General features: G+C 38.9%; 1 protein-coding gene, 1 non-coding gene and 1 pseudogene across 4 annotated transcripts in view; 1 reads left to right on the top strand and 2 right to left on the bottom strand.

Annotated features, from left to right (window-relative positions):
• The window catches only part of TET1 (tet methylcytosine dioxygenase 1), a 135,645-nt gene that overhangs the window by 86,321 nt on the left and 27,227 nt on the right, over nucleotides 1–22,097 (bottom strand). For 2 of the 3 annotated variants that reach the window (XM_069571884.1, XM_069571885.1), the window contains exon 3: nucleotides 3,229–3,282. In XM_069571884.1, coding sequence (XP_069427985.1) covers nucleotides 3,229–3,282 — 54 coding nt within the window. Of the gene's footprint in view, nucleotides 1–3,228; nucleotides 3,283–3,506; nucleotides 4,005–22,097 lie in introns of those variants that run through there. The other variant, XM_069571886.1, reaches the window with a different exon arrangement.
• Nucleotides 738–986, top strand: LOC138430449 (cytochrome c oxidase assembly protein COX14-like; annotated as a pseudogene).
• LOC138430649 (small nucleolar RNA SNORA36 family) lies at nucleotides 9,164–9,297 on the bottom strand. Its single transcript, XR_011253330.1, has one exon. It is a non-coding gene; the product is annotated as a small nucleolar RNA SNORA36 family (small nucleolar RNA).

The following is a 22,097-nucleotide window of genomic DNA, read 5'->3' as shown; positions in this document are numbered from 1 at the left end:
ACCTCACCCCCCCAGTCAATTGATACCCATTCTGGCCACAAGAGTACTTTGAACAGATACTGTGCTTTCAGCTAGAGGAAAATGCTCTCTTTAGTCAGGAATGTGAGATCACTATTTATAATTCTAAATATTGAATTATAACAGCATGAATACAGATTACCAATTTAAATAGATTATTTAAAGATGAGAGGTGGGAGACTCAACAGGCAATTTTAACCCATAACTGGATTCAGGATTTAGTTAGCAGGTTCACAGTAGGATGAGACAAGCTTCCCAGTTTCCTTAGTCAGACTCTTCATTTATTTAACTATTTCCTAATAGATTATGAAGATGAAAATCAATCAGGATACTTACAGGTAGCAGCTACCCTGACCAAGAGCAAGGGACTGAAGAGATGTGAAGACTTTAGAGGCTAGAGTCCAAGGAAGAAGAGCAGCACTCAGGCATAAGGCCAAAAGCAAAACTGTAACCTGAAGATTCCCATCACTGATCCCTGAGTAGCAGCTGACTGCAATGGTAAGTCCTCACCCATAAAATCCTAAATGGAAAGTTTTGCTTTTCCTCCACCCTCCCTCCCAAAATGCAGATTTCGTTTCCTTAATATCTCCTTTAGGGTTACATAATATTCTCTGCTTGAACTGGTCCCGTCCAGGGGCTGCTTCCAGCTGCGCTAGGAGGTCGAGGCAGGCTGGAGGCCTCAGTTGGACAGGAGGGAGCGGCAGCATCCAGGGAACAACATGCCAACTGCCAAGCAACTAGCTGACACTGAAGGCTGCAAGACCTTCACCTCCACTATGGTCCTCAGTGTGCACGGGGGCTACTTCTGCAGGGTCCAAGCCTACCACTATTGCTAGCAGCACAGCCCCCAGTGCCAGGCTGCAGAAGAACAGAAGACCTCGGGAGCCCTGTTGAATGGGCAGGCTTTTTTCCTTGAGCAGAGAGGCCCAAGGCCTGCTGTGGAAAGACTGCACCTGCAATCATTCTGAGTCCAGCGGACCAGGGCCTTAACAGCTTTCAAACTCTGCTAGGAAAAAGCGCCCATGTTTTCTCTGGTATATCCAGTTTGGAGAGGCTATCAAATCAAAACAGGAATGGGAGGGTGAGGCACACTTACAGACATTAAATAATTTGCCATTACAAAAAATAATAATAATAATTCTACACTTGCTCAACTGTATTTTACACATACCAAGCTGAAATCTGAAAGTATCTTAGCATTTCTTCTGTGGTGCAGAGGAACAAAGCTTTATTTGGAAAAGAACAAAAAAGTATGCCCACCAGAAAATTAAAGAAAACATTCTAAAATGTCAGCATCAGAAAATCATTAATTTTTTCTTTTTAGAGCATTTCCTTAATCTTGTACAACTGATAACTACAGAGGAAGTGAGCAACAATTTGGTTCTGCTTGTTGTGGCACATGAATATCAGCCACACACAGCACTTATTTCTTTTTAAAAGTCAGAGTTCATTGCCACGATTCAAAAAAGCAATACACAGTATATTTACTTCTGAAATTTATTTCAGGTAACAGGACACCCACAGACTAACAAAATAAACAGAATTCAAGAATATTCCCAAGGCCCAATCCTACCTCATGGCAAAGGGAGGTAATGACTTAGCTACCAGGGTTAGACCATATTAGTTTGTCCATGCGGTTTCCTTCCTTTTCTTCTATGCCCTCTTCCCACCCACCCTCAACCTGCCCCCCCACCTCACCCCCACCCCCACCCCCAATACACACAAATCTGCGAGTCATTTATAAGAGCAAGACTAAAACTATTTCTCACTTGAAGATTTTAAGACAAAATACCTGAGATGGATATACCCAATACAGTAAATATGAAAAGAAAATAAGATATACATTCAGGGATTTTAATGATATTCTTCTATAATTTGGGGAGGAGAAAAAATTAACAGGGGGCAGGTGGATCAATATGCAGAAGAAAAACAGAGAAGGGTTTAATCTACCTTGAAAATAACCAGTATTCTATTTGTCTAAGCCCAGTGAGAATTTGTGCCAAGCAATTTCATTCATTTCACAGTGTCTAGCAGACAACTGACTGTGTGGTAAATATTAAATAAATACTTGTTGGTTGATGAAAAATGTACATGGCAATGCTGTGTACACACAGGAAGCAGAAACTTGAAGTGGTCAGACAAATTAGAAAGAATGCAAGGTTTCGTTCTGCATGTCAATAGCGTTTTCAAGATACACAACTGAGGAAACAGATGAGAAAAAAAAAAAAGGTGCTACATCCATAGTTCAAACATGTTCTTCCTCTTTGAGTGCCAACACTTTATTTGCAAAAGAAAAACTAAGATTAGGATAAGATATTTTTAATTATATATACACAATATAATTTTAAAGATCAGTCATTTTATTGCTTAATATGTCTTTTTGAATTAAAAAGGTTGCCTGCTCAAGATACTTATATTCAGAATAGCAACATACTACCTGAAACCTTTAACACATAAGCACCTATTTACTAGACGAAAGCTAGCCTTGAACTTTTAGTCATGTATATGATTTTAAATTAACCCTGCTAAATACCAGACAAAGCTCATAACACAGACTGCTAGCTTATAACTGAATTAGGTAACTACTAAATACTCATTAGGCAAATTACAGAAAATAAAGGAAACATACTCATTCCTACAGCTTCATGAATGCCAAAATTAATGATGATATAATGAGAATTTGGGATTAAGCAATTGTAATTTGGCTGTAAAATCTCAATGGCTTACACATTTTAAATTGAAATAAAACCTCCAAGCATCTTTTTCCTTTAGAAAAATCACACATTTAAAATAGTGTCTAATGGAAGGACTATTAAAACTACAATGGATCATAGCTGTCAACTTTAAACAGTGTCTTTCTCCTTAAGAGCTTAAGTTTACACACTGGTGCAACACCACAAATGCAGATGCTACAAAGAGAGCCACAAAAAAAGCCACAAATTTTATTCACAACACTTTGCATATAAAGTTTTCCTTCTGCAGACTTGTGTGGAGTTGAAAATAAAGGATGCTAATATGCATATTATGTAGTATATAAAAAGAGAGAAAGAAAGAGAGAGATAAAACACTTTAGTTGAGTGAAAATTCATTTATCTACTGAAAACCTGGGAGAACTCATATCCACTGTACTCCAAATTTACCCCTCAGTGACAGAAAAATACTATATGAAATGGAAAAAAATTAAATATGATTTAATCAATAGCTGATTACCTTTAAAACTTTGGGCTTCTTTTCCCTCTGGGGCCTCTTGTTTTCCTTTACAACCTAAAAAAAATCAAATTGCAAAATGAGCCTCCGTTTAAGAGAAAAAAAAATTAGCTCCCACACCACCCCCCCAAATTTTTTTTGGCTATTTCTCTATAAAACTACTTATCCCATCTAAAATCATCAACATGTTTGCTAGGCAGAACCTAAAGAGCTTATGTAAAATGTATACTTAAAAAGTCACTGAAAAAAAAGCCTTGCATAAAGATGAAGTAGGGAAATACCCTTTTTTCCCCTTAAAGTCTGTCTTAATTAGCCTCTGCATTCTTCACAGCGAAGCCCACGAGGTAGCCATCTTGCTTGCTTCTGCAGAGGAAGCCTCTACAGGGGAACAGTTCTGCAAACTGCTTTTTGGTATTATTATCATGGTGTTTAAAGGCAGCCCTGGCCTGCCAGCACTGTAGACGTGCTGGGCATGCCTTTTGCAAAAACAGCCCCACAAAGAGTGCAGCCAATGGCAATGCAGAGCTTAGCAACTCCAAAGTGATCTTCTCTGCCTAGCCTTCCTAGACAAAGGATCTCCTGTGCGGCTCCGCTCTCACCACAGGACACAGGCAGCCACAAGCTGCGACATGGAGTTCGCTGCAGAGGATCTGGTCGCGCCGAAATCACAGGAGGCTTCAGCAAAAACAATGCACACAAATCCCCAGGTCTCCACCATCGGATCGATGGCGGAGTTTCCCTGATTAGTAACCTCTTGGCGGCTCCGAGGGCAGGTCTGCGCGGGGGGGTTGGGGTGCGGGGGGTGCATGGCCCTGCCTCCAACATACAGGAGATATAACTGAGCTGAGGGGGGCATTTGGGCTTGCTGAAACTCTGGAAGGTATTGTGCATTTTTACTTTATAAGGCAAGGCTAAATATTGGCGATATTTAAGGCAGGGAGGTTATGTGAGGACACTGTAGGCTCAGCTGTTGGGCTGCGTGTCTCATTCCTCGGGAACCACACCTCTCTGCAGCCGGCGCTTTGCCCAGAAACACAGCAATTTGATTTCTGTCAATAAATGTCCAATGACAAAGGCAGATTAAAAATAATAATAAAGCTGCTTAAAAGGAAAAGGACAGGATGAGGACAAGGAAAAGGGGAGGAGTTTTCAGAATACACTTGCCACTCTGAGTGGCTGGCGATTTCAAAAAAGCTTTCTCTCTCTTGCTCTGGATGTTTCTGATGACCTTCATTTCCCCCAAGAAATTAGTCACTTCCAGAAAGTGGACTCATACTTCTGGGACATAAGAAGCGCCTTTGGCTCCTCTACCTTCCAAGATCTTCAACTGTCACCGAGGATCTCTCCACAAAGCTGCCAAGCAGGTCACCACGTGGAGCCTGTCTGTGCACGGGCTGATGATCAGACACGGCCACTTGGTTCCAAGGGACTGGGAGCTGAGCCAGAGGTGGAACAAGCAGCCACCCACACTCAGCACACCTGGACTACCCCCCGCCCCATGCCGAGCGGGTGGCAGGCACTGGGAGAGCAAGGCACCACAGCGGGAACTTGCCAGACTCTGGGAATGACAGAGCCAGAGGAGTCTAGCCCCTCCCTTCAGCCCCCTGGATAAGTAATAATGGCAATAGACAAAGAACCAGGACAGCTGTTTGAGCTGGCAGGTCTCAAGGTCACTGCCAAAATTCAGTGCAGAGGCCAGTCACAGTGCCATCACAGCCACCTTGACAGCTGCACAGATCTTGGGAAGACAGCTTCAGCTCCATCCTCACAGGGCCAAAGTCTCAGCAGCACAGTTGGGGGATTGGCAGGAGGGCCTCTCTGGCTGCTCAGCCAAAGATGGGTTTTCCACTTGCAGTTGGATTCAGAACAGATTCCCACAACCAGAAATCAGGAACAGAGTGAGGGCCGGAAAGCCTGTATTTCATCACCCTGGATTCCTAGCCTTTTGGTTTGCCACAAAAGCACGCTTTTCTAGTTGGAATGGGAAATCCAATATGCATTGTTTTCCCGCTTTAAACTACCTCTCCCCCACCCATCCACCCTCAAAAATTTTAACAAATCTAAGAAGCAAGCAAAACCAGTGGATTGTAACCTAACCACGTTCACCACGGCAACTTCAAGCACACTGAGCCCACACTAAAAAGCTCTCTGTGGGGAATGAAGCAAACATGAAATGGGTCAAAAACAGGACCAAATACAACAGGATTTGAAAATGGGTGCAAAACCTTTTAGCCCTATGTTTCTTTCTTTTTGGAGGCTTGTGTGTGTGTGTGGTAAAATATAGAAAACAAAAAATTTTACATTTTTACCATTTTAAAGTGTATAATTTAGTAGCATTCATATTCATAATATATTCATAGTATATTCATAATATTATGCAAGTATCACCACTTTCCATTTCCAGAACTTTTTCATCATCCCAAGCAGAAACTCTGTGCACATGAAGTTACTTCCTACTCCCTAACTTCTGTTAACTTTCTGTTCTACTTTGTCTCTATACATCTGCCTGCTCTAGGTACCTCATATAAGTAGTATCAAGCAATATTTGTTCTGTTGTAACACTGGGTATGCAAGTATCTGTTTGAGTCCCTGCTCTCAATTCTTTCAAGTATATATACCTAGGAGTAGAAATAGTGGATCATATGAAAATTTTGATTAATTTTTGGGTGAGGAAACACCAAACTATTTTCTGCAGCCAAGCCACCTTTTTTTTTTTTTTGCCATGTTAAATTCCCATCAACAATACATGCAAGGATAGCCCTACATTTATTTCTTAAAGTGTTTTCCATTTCAATTAAAGATTATGTCTCTCCCCTTGAATACCTGAATAAAAATTTTTAAAAGCATGAACATTTTTTCAGGTTGATTGCTCACTGTTTAATAAAGTGATCATGATATATTAAGATATATATATTATATATATATATATATATTTTTTTTTTTCCCCTCATCATATGGCTTATGGGATCTTAGTTCCCTGACCAGGGATTGAACCTGGGCAGTGAAAACACAGAGTCCTAACCACTGTATTACCAGAGAATTCCCATAATTATATATTTTAAATAATTTTATTACCTATGTGATCCATAATGTATGCCTCAATAAAATAAAATCAGGATCAGGGTGTTAGGTCTCCTAAATATCTGCACTGGTGAGAAGTTCATTTTTTTTAAAGCCCCATGGGCAGGCATTTTCACTGCCTGGGATACTCATGAAACTGCATAATACTGCACTTGGTAACCTAAGCAAAACAAACATCGAAGGTCTACGTGCAGTGTTCTGTAAAATGAATTAATAAATAAAGCCAAAGTTCATCCCAGCTAATGACAGTTAATGGAAGTGATCATAGCTAACATTAACTCCAAATATCCAACCAATACTACACCATGAAAATCTGTAGTTGTTTGAATACAGAATACATTGGTAGCCTCTATTGGTTGTGACGATCTGTTCTAAATCCTACACTTAGCAATTTATCCGTCTCAGCTCAAGGCTTAGGTGATAGTGAGCTTTGATGGAGAAAATAATCAGAAATTACTAGCAGAGAAAGTGGAGGTCAAGGAAGCCATTTCCACTCTTATTATTCAGAGCAAAACACATACAACTAGATCTTTTTGAATGATAAATTAAGAAACTAAGAAACATGATGTTGTAGCCCTGCTTATTCAGAACTGATTTTTGTTACTTATTTGTTTATTCCAACCTAACCCTAGTCACAAGGAACTCATTGCATGAGCTGATATTTAATTTTGTAATTAACTCAAGTGTACTAGGTTCTTTCAAATGTTACAAAATAGTTCTATCTCTTTTCTCTTAAAAAATCACATAATTGGGACTTCCCTTGTGGTCCAGTGGATAAAACTCTGTGTTCTCAATGCCAGGTGCCTGGATTCCATCTCTGCTCTAGGAACTAGATCCTGTATGCTGCAACTAAGACCCAGAACAGCCAAATGATAAATATTTAAACCCCTCTCCCCCACGCCCCCCAAATCACATGATTACAAAGATTAAAAAAGAATATCAGGGACTTTCATGGTGGTCCAGTGGTTGAGAATCTGCCTAGCAATGCAGGGGACACAGGTTCCCACATGCCAGGGGGGAACTAAGCCTGAGCACCACAAATAAAGAGGCCACATGCGCGTCAATGAAGAAAGACCACATGCACAGCAACTAAGACTCAACACAGCCAAATAAATAAATAAAGAAAATCAGAGAAAATTTAGGTCATAGATAAATCTAAGAGGTGAGACCCAGAGAAGTGAAATTACTTAACTCAGGTTACATAGCAAGTTAGAACTTGAGCCAGAATCTAACCATCTTGCACAGCTCTCTCTATAACTTCTCATTTTCAGTGCCCAACAATAGACATTTATAAATATCTCAAGATAACCTTAAAGGAACTGTCTTTAAAACCATACCCTTCAGTATAAGAATACTGAACTGAAAAAAAAGAATATTGAATCATTGTGTTGTACACCTGAAACTAATACTGTAAATAAATGATTTTTTAAAATCAATTATATAAAAAAAAAAAGAACACTCACATGCATCATTTCTAGCATTGAACAGCAGCTCAAGAAGGTTAGTATTTTAGGGGCTTCCCTGGTGGGCTCAGTGGTAAAGAATCCTTCTCCCAATGCAGGAGACACAGGTTCAATCCCTAGTCCGGGAAGACCCACGTGCCATGGAGCAACTAAGCCCATGTGCCACAACTACTGAGCTTGTGCTCCAGAGCCCAGGAGCTGTAAGCACTGCAGCCCCTGTGCCTTAAAGCTCCTATTCCACAACAGGAGCAGCCACTTCAATGAGAAGCCTGTGCATGGCAAGTAGAGCAAAGGCCACGCAGCAATGAAGACCCAGCGCAGCCAAACAAATACATAATTTTTTAAAATGTTAACTAGTATTTTAAATTAACATTACATCAGATGTACTTTTTAAAAATGTATTTTTTGCCCTCAGAGGTAAATCTATAAATAATTTCAAAATCCTACTTCTATTTCTAAACATAAGCAATTCTGCACCCACAAGGAACTAGACATACAAATACTGACAAGGAGGAGTCTTCTGAATTAATCACTATGCCTCAATATTGACACCTCTGCAGCATAAAATCCTTCTAATATAAGCTATTGTCTCATCTCCCATGAAATCATTTTATATTTCTTTTCTTATGTACTGTTGGAGACTTATGGCTTTTGCAGCGAAACCTTGGTAAGATATTCCAAGCACCATCTTTTGTAAATTTTCAATCAACAAGAATAAAAAAAAGAGCAGCTCATACTTTAACAATTCTAACGGAGATCTTAAAATCAGTTTGATTTTATTTCATGTGCGATACAAGAACCTGAAGAGCTAACACTGGAGACCTTCCTGGATTATTGAGATCTTCTCTATTATGGGTACAGTCTTTCCCTGTGCTTTCCTCCCCCAGTTCCTTCTCTGAGGCTTATCTACAGTAGCCCTTTTTTTCTCTAAGGGGCCAGGTCTGCCTAGTATCCAACCCCATTCTCTCTAGCAGTCCTGCTTAGTGCTGGTAAAAATAACTGCTCTTCAATAGCTAGAACTAAGAACAAGTGAACAAAAAATGATCTCCCGCAGTTGCCAAGCAAGGGCAGTTGACAGTAAGGTGAACCATGTTGCCCAAGACTAAATGGGGCTGAAATATCACCTTGCCCCAATTTCTTCTCAACAGCTCTTCATACTAACTTAAAACTGACAGTCGTACTCCCTCTATCACAGTCTAGATCCATAATTTGAACAGAGAAATCCAATAACATCACCTATGTTCTTTTTTTGCCAAAATCAAATCACAAAGGATGCTGTGATTTAGAAAAAAATTTCCCCCGTGTGAATGATATGTTGAAGTTTCCTTCTTATTATTGCTAGTCTGTCCTGTATTATAATTAATATTATTTATTTATTTGTTTTTATGCAGTGTATCTGTAGGCTAGGCAGTATATGAATAGAGTAATGCTTTCCATTCACTTGTCCCTCCTAGCCTGTGTTTCAATGTCCCAAAGTTTAATTAACAGAACAGGGAAGCTGCCCTGAACTGAACTCAACACTCTGGAAATCTTTCTTTTTTTCTTTGTTTTTAAAGGAAGTTCTGTACCTTTAGGCTCCTTTTCTACATCATTCAAGAAAGCTGACAGTTGACTCTAGAGAACATTGTACCCTCAGTTTTTGATCTAACAACAAAATCTTAAAAATATTTTGTTTCACTGAGAAGCTCAAAGCATTTATGCACATACAATTTGTTTTTTAAAAAAACAAATAGTTTTTTAAAAAGTCAGACCTAGGTGTCTCCTAAATTTAGGAAAATCAAGCTCATTTGTCAATTCATGTTTTTACAATGAAATTCCCCAATTTAATAACCAAAAATCCTTAAAAGACTAGGGTTGTTTTTAAAACAACTGTTGGGCACTCTCAATATGTAGACATGTTCTGGGCTTGCCCTCCAGCCCCTCAGAATGTACCATCTCAGGAGAGACATAAATAGATAATTATAAGGTCGTATAGAATGGAGATGAGCCCAGAAAGCTATACAAGACTAGAGAAGTCTCCCCAGAGGAAGTGACATTTATTTCCACTGAGACCAAAGGATAGGTAAGAAGTTGGTTTAAACGTAGGAGAGAAGAAAGGTGCATGCCCCAGATGAAGGTAACAACATGTTCAAGGGCACTGGGAGCACTGTGGCTATTGACAGTCACACTATGGGGAGAAATGTATGTAAACAGATACACTACTACTTGGGCGTTGTTGTTATTTTTCAGCCGCTCGATCGTGTCTGACTCTCCTGTACAATGTTACAAACCCCCGTCCACAATTCTTTAGGCACTCTGTTTATCAGATCTAAATCCTTTGAATCTATTTGTCATTTGTTTATCCCTTACCATAAGGGATTTGATTTAGGTCATATCTGAATGGCCTAGTGGTTTTCCCTACATTCTTCAATTTAAGTCTAAATTTTGCAATAAGGAGTTCCTGGTCTGAGCCCCCTAGTCTTGATTTTGCTGACTGTCTAGAGCTTCTCCATCTTCGGCTGGTTATTAAGCATGCATAGGAAGAGATGTAATCAACCTTTAATTCTACACCATTCAGGTTCGAAATGTTTCTATTTCAACCTTCAACTTTCCATTATTGGTCCCTTTAAAACTCAACAATGACACTCCTGTTAAGTTGTTCATCACAAATATCAGCTACCTTTTCAAGAGAACTAAGAGCTTCCCATGTGGCTCAGTGATAAAGAATACCCCTGTCAATTCAAGAGACACGGGTTCAAGCCCTAGGTGGGGAAGATCCCTGCAGGAGGAAACAGCAACCCACTCCTGTATTTGCCGGGAAAATTCTGTGGACAGAGGACCCTGATGGGCTACAGTTCAAGGGGTTACAAAGAGGTGGACACAACTGAGTGACTGAGCATGTGCAAGGAGAAATGACTGGTTTATCCCAGATCTGAAACCCTTGTATTTTACCTGTTTAAAATTCCCACATATAACTAAGTCTCCTAATCAAAGAAAAGCAATATTTTGAGAATAAGTGTATGTAGGTTTTCGTTGAGATGAGGCCAGTTACTCCAGAAGGGTTAATGTCTTTAGTTTTTTAGCTAATTGACTAGAGTCCCACACAATATTTGGAGAAGAAAGATTTGTCTGCCTAAAAATGTCACTCTTTCATCTGGGTAACTGGTTGTACTAGACAGATGCTTCTGATGGTTGGAGAAAGGGAAGTCCTTCCTTTTTAGTTCATTCCAGAAATAGAACAGATAACACCAACTATATCAGAGGCACTGCTTAACACCTGTGGAATCTCTGACTCAATGAATAACTTTTCCATTGAACTTAACTCAGGTAGAGAGAAAACAGAAAACTTGCCATGCAGCCCATAATATCTATAATTATAGAATGCCCAAAATTAATCTTTTTCTGAAGTTTGTTTGACTTTCTTGATAGCCAAATACTGGGCACATCAGTTCTTGTTTAAAATAAATGATTCTCGATATCCTCAATAGAGACATTTCTTCTAACTTGCGGATACCATTTCACTGTCTGAAGGGATCCTTTTGAGCTTTTGCAATGTAAAGCCCTTTAGGAATACCTTGTGGGATCAGAAGGAGACATATTTGTCGTAACAGGAAAACAAAAAGGTTATTTTTCACTACAGTGCACCTTAGATAACAGGTATGGAGCACAAACTGCTACTTGTGTTAACTGTGCAAGTTTAAATGAAAAACTTGCCTGTGGTTATGAGGAATGCTTTCACCTAACTGATTGTAATGGCATTTCCATAGATACTCTTAACAACTGGTTGAGAAAATGCAATTTCCCCCCAAATTTGTTTGATTTACCTAATTTCAAAATACTGATTCAAAAGGCACAGTAGCTCTTGTTGTTTAAAATAAATGGTCCTTGATGTTTTTACTAGATATTTATAAGCTATGAATTGATATTTTCCTTGCTCATAACAACAATTCTTTCACGCACATCACTTGAGAGTAAGTCAAACTGCATTCACTGATGCTGTGATTGTTTCTAACTTTATGAAACATATACCCATATTTTAATAGGGCTACTTTTGCTAATAATCATAATGAAGCCTTAGTGACTTGGTGCGGGGGATGACCAGTACACCTAACAATTCCCTAATTGTAGCTATGCATGTGATGAAAGAAATTACTTTAGATTTTTTTGAAACAAAAGTATTCTTTCCTCCAGGCCCCCTGTTTACCTTAAGATGTTATGTTACACATAAAATATAATCTATTTTATATACTTTATAAAATATAATAATAAATAAAATATTTATAAAATATAATATATTTTACACATGTTGTTAAAATATGATATTATACAAGATCAGTATATTTCTGTTGTTGCTGTTTGGTTGCTCAGTTGTGTCGAACTCTTTGTGACCCCATGGACTGCAGCACACCTGACTCCCTTCACCATCTCCCAGAGTTTGCTCAAATGCATGTCCATTGAGTCGGTGATGCCATCTAACCATCTCATCCTCTGGTGGGGTCCAGATCCCAATGATGCTTATTAACTGTGTGACTTTGAGCAACTTAGCCTCCCGTAGACTTTGTCCCCATGAGGGCCAAAGCTGACATTAGGGTTAAATGCTATAATGGCTATGAAAAATCTTGTGGTATGGCAGCTGACTTCCAGGTGTTCCACTGCAGCAACAGAGAACAATGTCTGTCATTAATTAAGACTCAGAGGGAGAGGGAGAGGGTGGGATGATTTGGGAGAATGACATTCTAACATGTATACTATCATGTGAATTGAATCGCCAGTCTATGTCTGACGCAGGATGCAGCATGCTTGGGGCTGGTGCATGGGGATGACCCAGGAAGATGTTATGGGGAGGGAGGTGGGAGGGGGGTTCATGTTTGGGAATGCATGTAAGAATTAAAGATTTTAAAATTTTAAAAAATAAAAAACTAAAATATTTTATCTTAAAAAAAAAAAAATAAAAGGCTACCAAGAAAACAAATACAAATAAACAAGGTATTGAGCAATAAAAACTCATTTAATATAAAAATGGAGGTATTCAAGCAAATGGTATTTCAGGACATTGGAACCTCTCCCAGATAAGTCTAATACTAACAAGATTTCTGATAGAGTTAGGGCATGCTAATTTCACCATAGAATATAACCTATCTTTACACTTATTAGTTTAAAAGAAAATGAGAGAGTCCCCTAGCAGGCAAGTGGTTGGGATTTGGTGCATTTTCACTGCCGTGGCCTGGGATCAATCCCTGCTCAGGACACTAAGATTCTGTGCTGGGGTGGTGGGGGGTGGGGAAGAGAATGTGAAACTCTCACTTCCAGTTGTAACAGAATTGGTAATTTGAAACAACTGCTTAAGACAAAGAAAAAATACACAAAATATAAAAACATTTGCACGGAGGCATAGAAGAGTGAAAAATTACCATGATAGAGTAGGATTAATTACCAGACCAGAATTTAGAAACGAATGAGGTCCAGGGAGGGTAAAAATTTCTTAAGGAGAAACTAAAAATGGAAAAAAAAAAAAAAAAAAAAGAGCTAGAAAGATGGTTAAAAAGACTGTAACCTTGAAATTAAAATACAGAAGCAGTGAGATTGGCAAACTCAGAGAGTTTAAATGTTTGATTCCTGTCAAAAAATTATATTTTTGTAAAATGAGCTTATAAAATTATTAAACTTTTTATTGAAGTATAGTCAACTTACAATGTTGTGCTAGTTTCTGGTACATATCAAAGTGATTCAGTTTTTTATATATTTTTTTTCTTTTCCATTATAGGCTATTAGATGATATTGAATATAATTCCCTGTGCTCCTTGTTAAAATGATCCTATAAGATTCTTATACAACATCTCTTTCGAAGTTGCTCAGGCCTAAGATAGCAGCAACAAACAGCATGGCTATCTTCAAGCAGTCCATGTTTTGGTCCCACTTCTCTGAACCCTCCAGTTTCTTCACATGTTGATTGCTCCCCTTGCTCAAGGACATGGTGGTTAAAATGAGCCCTTCACGTATGAGCCAAGGGCTCTAATCCAAGATCAACTGTGTAGTCTTAGACAAGTTACTTGGCCTGTCTAAGCCTTATTGTCTTATTTTATACACTGGGGGATGAGTGTACATGTCATAGGACTATTGTAAAGACGAAATGAGACAATGAGCATTTCAGTTCTTAACACAATTCCAGGCATTTTGTATGTACTCAATACATAATAGTTGTTATTAACCCCTTTGGATGTCAATGTGTACTACACACCAGTTTCACAGCCATGACTAGTATCATTCAATTCGACCAACATTTGCTTGATGCATATCAGATGACAAGCACCACACAATTTTTGTGCCCCCCCCAAATTAATTTGTTTTAATCCTAATGTCTAATATAATGAATTCAAAAGTTGGGCCCTTGGAAGATACTTAAGTTATACCAGTTGAATTGAATGAGATTATTACATTCTAATGGAGAAGGCAATGGCACCCCACTCCAGTACTCTTGCCTGGAGAATCCCATGGATGGAGGAGCCTGGTAGGCTGCAGTCCATGGGGTTGCTGGGAGTCGGACACGACTGAGCGACTTCACTTTCACTTTCCACTTTCATGCATTGGAGAAGGAAATGGCAATCCACTCCAGTGTTCTTGCCTGGAGAATCCCAGGGACAGAGGAGCCTGTTGGGCTGCCGTCTACAGGGTCACATAGTGTCGGACACGACTGCTGCGACTTAGCAGCAGCAGAAGCAGCAGCGCATTCTAAAAGAAGCTCCAGAGACATCCCTAGCCTCTTCCACCATGTGAGGACAATGAGAAGCCACCAGTTATAAACCAGGAAGTAGGCCTTCACCAGAACTATGAGCAATGAATCTCTGTTGTTTATAAGCCACCCAGGCAGCAGTATTTTGTTGTAGCAGCCCAAATGGACAGACTTGAAATAGACACTTCTCCAAAGACACACGAGTGGTCAATAAACACATGAAAGGATGCTTGACATCATTAATGAGAGAAATGCAAACCAAAACCATCCTGGAGTATCACTTCACACCCACTAGGAAGGCAATAACAAAAAAGTCAGATAATAAGCTTTGATGAGGATGTGGAGAAAATAGCCCCTTACACATTGTTAGTTGAATCTAAAATGATATGGTTGTTTTGAAAAACAGTTTGGCAACAAAAAGTTGCCATAGGCAAAAGAGACACAGATGTATAGAACAGTCTTTTGGACTCTGTGAGAGAGGGAGAGGGTGGGATGATTTGGAGAATGGCACTGAAACATGTATAATATCATATATGAAACAAATCGCCAGTCCTGGTTCGATGCATGATACAGGATGCTTGGGGCTGCTGCACTGGGATGACCCAGAAGGATGGTACAGGGAGGGAGGTAGGAGGGGGGTTCAGGATGGGGAACACATGTACACCCGTGGCAGATTCATGTTGATGTATGGCAAAAACAATACAATATTGTAAAGTAATTAGCCTCCAATTAAAATAAATAAATTTATATATAAAAAAAAGAGTTGTCATAGGACCCAGCAGTTACACTCCTCAGAATATACACAGCTCCAGAGAGATCCCTACCCTCTTCAACTCAGAGATTTCCCTAGCCTTTCCACACATATTTTTGTGTGAAAAATATTTTCACACAAAAACCTGTACACATTAGTTTGTAAATGCATTATTCATAATAGCTAAAAAATAGGAATAACCCAGAAGTCCATCAACTGATGAATGCTTATACAAAATGCGGCTTATTCATGCAATGAAAAACTATTCAGTCACGAAAGTGCTGATAAATGCAATGACGAGGACAAAACTTGAAAACATTAGGCTAAAGTGAAAGAAGCCAGATACAAAAGACCAAATATTGTATGATTCCATTTATATGAAATACCCAGAATAGACAAATTCATAAAGACAAAAAGCAGATTAGTGGTTACCAGGAGCTGACAGAGGGAAAAATGAAGAGTCATTGCTTAATTATACTGGGTTTCTTTTTTGGGGTGATGAACACATAAGAAATAGATTGTGGTAATGGTTGCACAACCTTGTAAATATACTAAAGACCAGGAATTCCTTGGTGGTCCAGTGGTTAGGATACCAAAGTTCCATGGCAGAGGGCACTAAGATCTTGAAAGTCATGTGGCCAAAAATAGATAAAAAATACAAAATATTATATAAATATAATATGCATTTAAATATATATAATACCAGAAATGTCCCTAGAAAATGAAATTAGGTGAATAAAGAATGTAATTTAATTTTATGTTGCCTAGTAGACAAATCTCCCTGCAATTCTGTATCAACTCCTAAACAAGTTACTTACTCTGCCAAGAACAGAGGAAATTAACACACACACACAAACACACACACACTTTTCTTTCTAAACCTAAACTGGATGAGCTCTCTCCAGAAGTCTATGGCTTGCATGAAGCAACCTAACTGTCCATCAACAGAGGAAGGGGTAAGGAAGATGTGGTACGTATGAATAAGGGAATATTGCTGCTGCTGTTAAGTCACTTCAGTCGCGTCCGACTCTGTGTGACCCCATAGACAGCAGCCCACCAGGCTCCGCCATCCCAGGATTCTCCAGGCAAGAACACTGGAGTGGGTTGCCATGTCCTTCTCCAATGCATGAAAATGAAAAGTGAAAGTGAAGTCATGTCCAACTCTTTGCAACCCCATGGAATTCAGCCTACCAAGCTCCTTTGTCCATGGGATTTTCCAGGCAAGAGTGCTGGAGTGGAGTGCCATTGCCTTCTCCAATAAGGGAATATTACTCAGCTACAAAAAGGGACAAAATGGTGTCATGTGGGTGGACCTAGAGAGTGTCACACAGAATGTAGGAAGTCAGAAAGAGAAAAACAAATACATATTCACATATATATGTGGAAACTAGAAAAATGGTATAGAAGGTCTTATTTGCAGAACAGAAATAAAGACACAGACATAGAGAAAAACATATAGACACCAGGTGGGTGAAAGGAGTCAGGGCGGGGAGGGGGGTGAATTGAGGGATTCAGACTGATATATATGCATTACTATGTATAAAACAGATAAGTAATGAGAACCTGCTGTGTGTCACAGGGAACTCTATTCAACTGACATAACACTGTAAAGCAACTATACTCCAAAGGGAAAAAAAAAAACAGTCCATGACTTGAATCAACTGCGGTCTTCCACTGTCTTAACCTCCTACTTCCTTCTGCCTTGATCCTACTTTTGCACTTTAACAGAAAACTCACCGCAAAATGGTGTTCCATATGAAATATGATATGAAAATAAGCTGTGTAGTGTGAATGTCTAGAATACAGCAGAAACACCAAAACCCTTTCATTATACAAGGACAAGAAAATAACTGTGGCATCATTGTCTTGCCGGAAACCACAGCTATAATTCTGTATCACATGGGAATGGTGAAATCAATTCATTCATAATGTATCTTAATTCTCTAGCAGGAAAAATGCATTTGCAAATACTGTGAAATGGCATGTACTGGCTACTTCTGCAGACTTTAGCTACTTTCCTTTAAAAAACCAGAGTCAAATAGCAAGAGGGAAATGAGTGAAAGTAATAAAATGGATAGGCAAATCTTCACAAGGATAAAACAATAACTACCACATTTAAGCATCCATATGTAGCAGGGACTCTTCCAGACCCTTTGTGGACCTCAGCGCTGCTCCTCAGGACATCCCTGCTTCACGGGTCTGACTATCACAATGTTATAAATAGATCCATTCTCACAATGGAGGAACATCAGAACTCTTAGTATAATTTAATCATAGTAACAGTTGTCAGTTTCATTCCTTCCAAGCCTTAAAAGATTAGTGTGATTCTCTTGTTTTTATTTTGGAGGGTAGGAAACATGATCTACATTTCTATAAAATCTAATGAAAATTAAAGATCATCTTTCCAGAAAAATGCACAGAAAGCATATAATTTTGAGGGGATGGCATCTCAGAGCACTGAAGTCCATCCAGATTAAAACCCTCTGCTGTAGTTCTAACTTTATCATTTTTGAAACATTATATGAAAGACAAGTGTTGGGATCATTGAAATAGGATCAAATTAATCTTAGGAATTCTTGTCTAGCAACCAAAAACATGTGGAAAGTTTAGCAGGACTAAAGCACTAATATAATAATAAATTTTAAAATTCTGTTTTTTCCATAGTAGCTAAAAATACACCAAGTACCTAATCTGATCTGGCTAGTATCCAGTCATTAGTTAGGAGGTATGCTGAAATGCTGGCTCAAGCTCCATCTTTGAGAGGGCATGAAGATGTGTTTGCCAAAAAGAATGTAACAGAAACTTTAGTTTCTCATTTTTTGAGAAGGAAATGCACTTGATTTTCCAAAAACAAACAAACAAAAACCTGTACTACAAATTTCAGGTTTCAAAAGGTGATAAAAGTTTAAGAAACTGTTGTGTGTGTGTGTTAGCCACTCAGCTATGTCAGACTCTTGCGACCCCATGTACTTTAGCTTGCCAGGCTCCTCTGTCCTTGGGATTCATCTGGCAAGAATACTGGAGTGGGTTGCCATTTCCTTCTCCACGGGATCTTCCCAACTCGCAGACTGAACCTGGGTCTCCCACATTGCAAGCAGATTCTTTACCACCCGGGCCTCCAGGGAAGCCCCAATAGGCTTCCCTATTTAGGCAATAATAAATCATAAATTATTAGCAAAATACCAAAATTTCAGTTACGCTAATACTGCTAGCTTGATGTAAAGGACTAGTAGATTCCAGTGTCAAAACACAATTTGAAATGGGAACCAAGATTTATACAGATAAAATAGTTCACTAAATATAAAATAATTCATCCAGTAATGAAAAATGATTTAGTGGGTTATTTATGTTCATTATCCCAAAGGAATATTATACACATATTTTTAAAACCTTTACAGATTTTTACTTACAAGGGAAATGCTGATGATATACCAAGTAAAAATAAAAAGGAGAAGAAATTTGCCCCAATCAACTCTAATGATGTTATTTATTTTGTGTGTGGGTGCACACATTTAGATTCATTGTAACAAAGCAATTTGTATACCTTTAACATTTCAAACTGAGCATCATCTTTCCTTTCCAGTGAAACAAAAAGGAAAAAAATTTAAAACAATGGTATTTTTCAAATGTAGAAAAAATACTATATACTCATAGCGGTTGCCTCTAGATAACAGAATTAAAGTTTATCTTTTCATATTTGTTTCTTTTTTCTTTCTTTTTTGCTGAATGGCCTGCAGGATCTTAGTTCCTGGAACCAGGGATTGAAACTGTGCCCTTCGCAGTGAAAGCATTAGTTCTAACCACTGCACTGCCTCTTCTAAACTTTCTAAATGCAAATTACATCACTTTAATTTAGTATGTTTTAGTACTTTTTAAATGAAACATAAGTTCTTTATGTAGAAACTCAAACCATTTTAGAAAAATTTAGTCAAAAATTTAAAGTCACATATGTTTTAATACATCCCTCCTACATCCAAAAAATCCAGTCCTCAGAGGTAAATGGTTCCAGCGTATGGTTTGGTAGGTATGTATCCTTCTAGAACTGTTTTCCAAAATTCCATTTATGAGTAGAAAAATGTAATTTTGAGTTTTCATGGTCTTTTTGCCTCTACAATTTTGAGTTGTCTAAACTTTGCTTCTTGGTATAACTCAAACTGCAAATGGCCATAGCTGTAATTTTAAACAACCAGCAACTGCTTTTTTCAAACATATTTTTAAAGCACTGTTTACCTTCCTAAAAACATTCTTCTCAGGTCTTCTTCTTAAATTTCTACTATAGATATGTCATGATCCTAATATCTTTGGTACTTGAAAATGACATATATAGGATAAACCCCAAAATTCTTGGAGTACTAGTTGCTAAGATGATATCTTAAGGATATATGGAATATGATGGTTTACAGTGCACTTTTTTTTTTTAGGATACACTAGTATGTGACATAGGCTGAATCTTACATTTTTTAATGAGATTTCATTCATTCATTGAGTCATTTGTTCAACAAACATTTGTTGAGCACCTATTATGTGCTGGCACCTTCCCTAGCCTGGGCTTTGGCTTTAGAAGTAAACATCTCACCTCTAATCATTGCTTTCTCATGATCCTCTTCTTTTTAAAGCTTCCCTGGTAGCTAAGCTGGTAAAGAATCTTCCTGCAATGCAGGAGATCCCAGTTCGATTCCTGGATCAGAAAGATCCCCTGGAGAAGGGACAGGCTACCCACTCCAGTATTCTTGGACTTCCCTGATGGCTCAGATGGTAATGAAACTGTCAGCAATGTGGGAGATCTGGATTCAACCAGTGTTCAGTTCAGTCACTCAGTCGTGTCCGACTCTTTGCGACCCCATGAATCGCAGCAGGCCAGGCTTCCCTGTCCATCCATCACCAGCTCCCAGAGTTCACTCAAACTCATGTCCATCAAGTCGGTGATGCCATCCAGCCATCTCATCCTCTGTCATCCCCTTCTCCTCCTGCCCCCAATCCCTCCCAGCATCAGGGTCATTTCCAATGAGTCAACCCTTCACATGAGGTGGCCAAAGTACTGGAGTTTCAGCTTCAGCATCAGTCCTTCCAATGAACACCTAGGACTGATCTCCTTCAGGATGGACTGGTTGGATCTCCTTGCAGTCCAAGGGACTCTCAAGAGTCTTCTCCAACACCACAGTTCAAAAGCATCAATTCTTCTGTGCTCAGCTTTCTTCACAGTCCAACTCTCAGAATCAGTTTTAATGGGGCATAAATAAATCGGAAAAAGAACAAGATTTCTCTTGTTGCTTACTCTTGTTGCAGACATGAGCTGATGCTAATTAGCATAGATTTTCTGGATAATCATGACTTGAGCACCTAGTCTCATTATCAAGGTAATGATTTGAATTGCTTAGATTAATTTGATTCATTTGTTAGTTGTGTTTAATTTTAATATGAAATTAATGCAAAAATATTTGATTCCCAGGTGTCACTTCGTGGTAAAGAACCCATCTGCCAATACAGGAGATAGAAGAGATGATAGTTCAATCCCTGCATCAGGAAGATTCCGTGGAGGAGTGCAGAGCAATCCACTCTAGTATTCTTGCCTGGAGAATCCATGGACAAAGGAGCCTGGCAGGCTACGATTCATGGGGTCGTGAAGAGTTGGACATGACTGAAGCGATGTAGCGCACACACAATGCAAAAATATGTGACTCCTGGTTTTACTTGTACCACATCCATTATAGTATCACAATGACAGCCTACTTTATAAAGAGGATGACTTCTGGAGCTTTGGAAAAAATCAACTCTTGAAACACTAATCTGGAATAATTAAAAAAAAAAAAAATCAAGAAGCTGCCCAGAAAGAGCTGGGGAGACAAGCTCTACAGCAAAATAAACGTACCCAACTACAATGCTCCCTAGTAAGTGATAGTATAACTTGGATAATATGGATATTAGATGAAGGTGTTAAGTCAGTTTCACATTTTTTTCTGGATAAGATGGTCTACACAAAATGGCAAGGTAAGATTTGAACCATGTTGACAAGATTCCAGAAATTAGCATACACTGATCAGAATCAGTCAAAATCAGCATAGTTTTGTTGACAGGCTTTATTTTTTCCATTGAAGTATACTTGATATACAATGTAGTGTTAGTTTCTGGTGTACAGCAGAGTGATTCAGTTTATGTGTTCCAAACATGCAAGGTTCCTACACACCAAAGGCTCTTTTTCCTATGGTCAGCTCTGTGGTGAGGTATGCTACTGAAGACTCAGCAGTGATCCAAAGAGATTCCTTAAAGGCATACTTAAGGACATATAACATCTGCCCTCAATTGCAAAACTTGGTAGCAAAAATTTGTTCCATATGCCATATATAACACATGCCAAAATGAAATCCGGCTGTTTGAAAACAGTAAGAAAAGCAGTGGCCAGGAGAGGCTTGTCCCACTCCACTCCCACCAACACGGATAAAATAAAATCAAACAAGTATGTCAACCAACTCCGAAGAGACAGCTCCAGAACCAGACTGTTAGCATGCTATCCACTGGATGGTGAACACTTACTCGTTCCATTTGTATCATATATGTTATTAACTTTTAGCCTTTCAAGTACAACCTATATAGGTATTGCTATTTTTCCAGGTGCACTTTCTACTAGCTAGGAAGGTAGCATGGTAACAAATAGCACATATCTCGTGTTATCTAGTTGCTATTAATTTAACCAAGCATAGAACAACCCTTTAATATTGGGGGGCGGGGGTGGAAATCAATATTAACTGGAGTAGGGAATTTCCTGGCAGTCCAGTGGTTAAAACATAGAGCTTTCACCATGGTAGCCAGGGTTCAATCCCTGATCTGTGAACTAAGATCCCACAAGCTGCCTGGTGTGGCAAAAAAGAAC

The sequence above is a fragment of the Ovis canadensis genome, chromosome 25, assembly GCF_042477335.2.
Source record: "Ovis canadensis isolate MfBH-ARS-UI-01 breed Bighorn chromosome 25, ARS-UI_OviCan_v2, whole genome shotgun sequence".
NCBI lineage: Eukaryota > Metazoa > Chordata > Mammalia > Artiodactyla > Bovidae > Ovis > Ovis canadensis.
Note: the sequence above shows the minus strand (reverse complement) of the source record. Positions and strands in the feature narration are given on the sequence as shown.